The sequence below is a fragment of the Zalophus californianus genome, chromosome 14 (assembly GCF_009762305.2).
Source record: "Zalophus californianus isolate mZalCal1 chromosome 14, mZalCal1.pri.v2, whole genome shotgun sequence".
Classification (NCBI taxonomy): Eukaryota; Metazoa; Chordata; class Mammalia; order Carnivora; family Otariidae; genus Zalophus; species Zalophus californianus.
The window spans coordinates 2,205,770-2,210,924 of NC_045608.1; the positions used below are offsets into that span (position 1 = coordinate 2,205,770).

Here is a 5,155-nt window from a genome sequence, read left to right on the forward strand (position 1 = left end):
CCCACTGTTCCCCCCGGGACTGAGGTTTGCAGCCCACACACGTGCACATGCTGGGTGGCTGACAAGTCCAGTAAGTTTACAACTGAGGATCTGGGGGAATCATATTCAGCTTTGACGCTCACAGCAGCTGATACTGTTACCTTTCTAGACTCTGCAAAACTCGGTTCCAAACACATCATTTTTATTTTTCCTAAGTCACCCAAAGGAAGCATCATGTACATACATACACCCATACATCAATATCCCTAGGTCGTCTTTGGGGGGACTGGGTGGGATCAATCAACAAACAGGTTTTTCTTTGTGGGCATTTTTTAAACCTTTTTTTTTTAATGCACTTTAGGCTATTCTGGATTTTATTTTAAATTACTTTGCCTACCTAGTTGGTGTTTCTTGAACTTGATCCCAAACCACCCAGGGGCCCTGCTCGGGCAGGCCATGGCCATACACGTCTAGGTGAGGTGGCCCCCACAAACCGACCCGCACCTTTGCCCAGCTGATATTGATGTGAAGGTGGTCCTACGATCATCAGGCTTAACTCCTAAACCCCCTCTCTGGGAAACAGGCTGCCCTGACTCCAGGCTTCTGTCCATCTTAGGAAGTGCTTAATACATGTTCGAAATTCTTAAGGGCTCTTTGTTCAACTGGGAACTTGACATCAGCACGACCCCATGGAGAGCTTGGTTTATTCTGCTGATTTCCCACGGCAGGATGTCTGGACCATGCCCTTGGATCCTTCGCGTTAGGACTGGAGTTCAGCTGTGCCTCTGACCGCTGAACCTGGGCCCACTTTAGGTCTCTACCGCTCCAGCAGCAAACACGGGAGAAGAACCAAGTTCACAGACGTACAAAGCTGATAAGACTTCTCCTTAACGACCTGCCACCCTGAGCAGGTATTTTATCCTGCCCAGGTCTATAATCTGTTCTGTAAACATGTCCTAGACTTGCCACAGAACCAGCACATTTTGGACTGACGCACATAGAACTCTGTCTAGGTACAATTTGATCCCAGCAGGCCCACCGAAGCCTACTCGGATTTAATACTCCGACTGGGCTGGCCCCACTCCCCGGAGATACCACCGGAGGCTGGTCCAGGCTCCCCGAGATTCAGCCACACTTAGAAGCCCAGGCACTCCCCGAGAAAGTGTGTCTACAACCAGGCCCTCACATCCAGCCACCGAGAGTCATAGCAACGATCTCCAGCCCTCCCCATTTCCTGCATGTCATTCCACTGAAACTCGAAATTCAATTATTCTGCCAACCTTGCCATCCGCCCATCTGCCGTTTCACACGGATAACCAGTAATCTCTAGATAGAGATGCACACTCAGGATTTGCTTGAAAAGCTAGTAGAGGGAGAAAGTTTGCTCTGCTCTCTCCACACTCAGGGAAGGGAAGCCTCACAATGCACAAGGGACCAGCACCAAACTAAAGAACATATTTTATTTTTAATAAAATAGTGGAGCATGAAAAATATCATATATTACAAATATACATAAGCAGAACCCCTCTCCCCTGGGGGGGTGGGGAGAATGAACTAGACTTGTCTAGTGCTTCTTGAGCTATTCATGGAAACCATTTGTTTAACAATAGAAAGAGTCAATAAGCCCTTTGGATACTTTTGAATGATCTTCTTCCCCTTTCCCCCCCTCCTTTCCACAAATCAGTCCAAACGTGTATAACATGGGCTTGGTTTCCATTAAAAAGCCACAAAATCTAACACTAGAGAGTTTCTGAGGGCTGGGCCTCTCTGTGCTTTTGTTGAGATTTCTTTTGTTGTCTTTATGTACAGCAAAATACTTGTTTCTCTTTTCATTTCCACGGAAAGAGGGAAGAAATGTATTGCACATTGTTTGCATTTGCAAATGTTAGGTTTGGAAGTTTCTGTCTTGGAGAAAGACCTATTTGTGAAGGCTAGAGGCTGGAGTCTATTTTAAGTGACTCCAAATCCACTGGAGTGTGTTAAATCGTCAGGGCTCCCCTTTCTCCCTGTCTACACAGAAGCTGCTGTCCCACACACAGCCTTCCTGGGGGTGGGCCACAAGGATGAATCCTCGCTGGAGACCCACTTGGCCTCTCCCCGCCCCCCCCCCCATGCTCCCAGCAGAAGTTCTTTAATGTCCAAAGAAGTTACCTCTCCTCTGACTCGTAAATGGGTAGCAAAGCCAACTCAAACACACGGCTATGTATTTATGGAAGCTTCTAAACAGAAGTTTTCTTCTGGGGGCTGAATCAACTACTTGACCACAAATTAGTTACATGAGAGGCTACTTAAGGGGAGGAGCTCTCCTTCTGGAAACAAAACAAAACAAGTAACCTGGAAGCACATTTTTACTTTCAGTGTATCACAGCATCCTGAATTTCAGGGTAAAAACTTTTTTCTTTTACTTTTATTTAAAAAAACAAACAAACAAACAAACAAAAACCAACCAACCAAGCAGGAAAAGCACCATGTTTTGGCTCTGACTGCCACGGTATCCTGTCTTAAGTTTTCCACTCTGGCCTTCCCTCCCTGCCCACCCCCCCACCCCCACCCCCCAAGGCAGCTCACACACAGGTGGGAGACTGGGCAGGGATTTCATATTTTCCAAGATGGGTTTTTTGGGGATGCTGGGCTTTTTTGTAAATCCCACTGTTGGTGATCACACTGGCGGGTTTCCTCCTGCTCTTCCTCTTGAACCTGCGGCTGCAGACGTTCTGCCAGGACTGCAGGGTTTTGGACGTCCAGATCCACATCCCACCCGTGATCCCCACCACCAGCAGCATGAAGATCTTCACCATGAAGATCTCCACGGCCGGGATGGACGCGGCCATCAGGCAGTCCAGAGTTTTGGTCTGGTTGTTCATTTTGCACTTGTGCTGAGTGGCCAGGATTTTCCAGTACTCCATGTTGAGGCGCTCGTAAAAGTAGCAGGCGATCACACAGGTGGCCGGCACGGTGTAGAGCACAGAGAAGACTCCGATCCTCACCATGAGCTTCTCCAGTTTGTCGGTGTTCTCCCCGCCCGTCTTCATCACCCTCCGGATGTGGAAGAGCGCCACGAAGCCGGAGAGGATGAAGGACGTGCCGATGACGAGGTAGCAGGTCAGCGGGATGAGCACGAAGCCGGTGAGGGCGTTCACGTCCATGCTGCCCACATAGCACACGCCCGTGAGCTCGTCGCCCGCCACCCTGCGCATCACCAGGATCAGGATGGTCTTCACGGCCGGGATGGCCCAGGCTGCCAGGTGGAAGTAGCTGCTGTTGGCCTCGATGGCCTCGTGGCCCCACTTCTTGCCGGCAGCCAGGAACCAGGTGAGCGTGAGAATCACCCACCAGAGCGAGCTGGCCATCCCGAAGTAGTAGAGGACGAGGAAGACGAGGGTGCAGCCCGTGCTCTCCAGCCCCTCCTGGATGACATAGAGCTGCCCGCTGTCCCGGTCGCACGCGATGCTCTCGGCGCCGGCAAAGAGGCGGATGATGAAGCCCACTGAGTAGACACAGTAGCACATGGAGAGGAAGATGATGGGGCGCTCGGGGTACCTGAAGCGCGCGGGGTCGATGAGGAAGGTGAGCACGGTGAAGGCGCTGGAGAAGAAGCACAGCACAGCCCACACGGCCAGCCAGACCACGGCGAAGCGCTTGTCGCCGCGGCTCCAGTACACGTCCACGCCGGGCGTGCACAGCGGCGCGCACGCCGCACTCTTCTCCACGTGGTGGAACTTGCCCGGGTTGTCGCAGCTGGCGCGCCCCGGGCCCGCGTCCCTGAGCGAGTGCTCCTGCGCGCCGTGCGGCCGCTGCGGCCGGAAGAGCGGCGGGAACAGGCCCGAGCCCCGGGAGGGCTCGTCCGAGCCGTTGTTGGGCGCCTCCATGCACAGGTAGTTGGGGTCGTTCTTGTTGGGGAGCTTGCTGCAGTCCAGCGAGTCGGGCCACTTGAAGTTGAACTGCTCCATGATCGGGGAGCACTTGAGCCGGGCCTGCTCACACATGACCCGGCAGGCGGGGATGGGGGTGGAGACTTGCTCGGTGCACATGGGCGCGTACAGCGAGCACAGGAAGAAGCGGAGGTGGCCGTGGCAGCCGTACTCCACCAGCGGCGCGAACTCGTGTAGCTGGATGGCGGCCTCGCGCTGGTTCTCGTGGCCCATCAGGTTGGGCATGCGGGTCATGTTGTAGCCAATGTCCTTGCACATCGGGATCTCGATGGGTTGGCACTTGCCGTCGCCCGGACGCTCCATGTCCATGGAGCTGATGGCGGCGCACGAACCCATCACCTGCAGGACCAGCCACAGGCGGGGGCCCGGACGCGGCATGCTGGCGTCGGAGGTGCCCCGGCGGGGAGGTCCGCTCCCCTCAGCGCCGCCGCTGCCCAGCTCGGGCTGCGGGCCCCGGCTCCCCGTCCCCGCTCCGGCCCCCGCCCATGCCCGCTCGGCCGGCCCGAGCGCTGCGCTCCGCGCCCCCGGCCTCCGCCGAGGTGGGGGCCGCGTGGGAGCGGGAGCAAAGTTGGCCAACAATACCGGGAAGCGCGACGGGCCCCGAGCTCCCGGCGGCGGGCGCCGACTCCCGGCCGCAGCAAACTTTGGGCTCTTCCGCGAACGCCCAGGTGGCGCGTCCGGGAGGCCGGCGGCGCGGGCGCACGGTGGCGGGCCGGCTGGCGGCGGCTCCTCCCTCCCGCGCCGGCCTCGCCGGGCCCGGCCGCAGCTGCTCGGCGCCGCGCGTCCCGGGCAGAGAAGACGCGCAGAAGGCGAGGGGGAGCGCAGCCGGGCGGCGACAGGCCCCGCCCCCGGGCGCGCGCCCCGCCCCCGCCGCCGCTTTGCATGAGAAAGCCGGCCGGGCGCCCGCTCCCGCCGCCGCCGCCCCGCGGGCCGGACCCCCCGCCGGCCGGGCCCGCCACCCCCGCGCGCCCCGCCGCCGCCGCCCCCGCGCGGGGAAGCCCCGGGTGTCCCCGGCGCCCAGGGACCCGCACTGCCGAAGTTCGGAGACGGGCCGGGGGAGCGGGCGGGGGGTCCGCGGCGGGGGGCCGGGGGCGCATCTTCCCTCGCCCTGACGGTGGGCCCCGGGCGGGGGGGCTGTCAAAGCGGGGTGGGATTGGCGTTTTACAGCCCTGGCCATAAAGTGGCCCCTCGGCTTGTAGACCTGCCCGCATCTTCCCGAGGCCCGGAGTCACCAGGCCTACGCT

General features: G+C 58.1%; 1 protein-coding gene across 1 annotated transcript; it reads right to left on the reverse strand.

The window, feature by feature from the left end:
• Positions 1–2,543: 2,543 nt before the first annotated feature.
• FZD10 (frizzled class receptor 10) lies at positions 2,544–4,289 on the reverse strand. Its single transcript, XM_027577112.1, has one exon. It carries the CDS (start codon positions 4,287–4,289, stop codon positions 2,544–2,546), a length of 1,746 nt encoding a protein of 581 aa, XP_027432913.1.
• Positions 4,290–5,155: the final 866 nt, after the last annotated feature.

Bases quoted from the DNA above. Each gene is read 5' to 3' on its own strand.
- FZD10 (XM_027577112.1), bottom strand. From the start codon at position 4,289: ATGCCGCGTCCGGGCCCCCGCCTGTGGCTGGTCCTGCAGGTGATGGGT.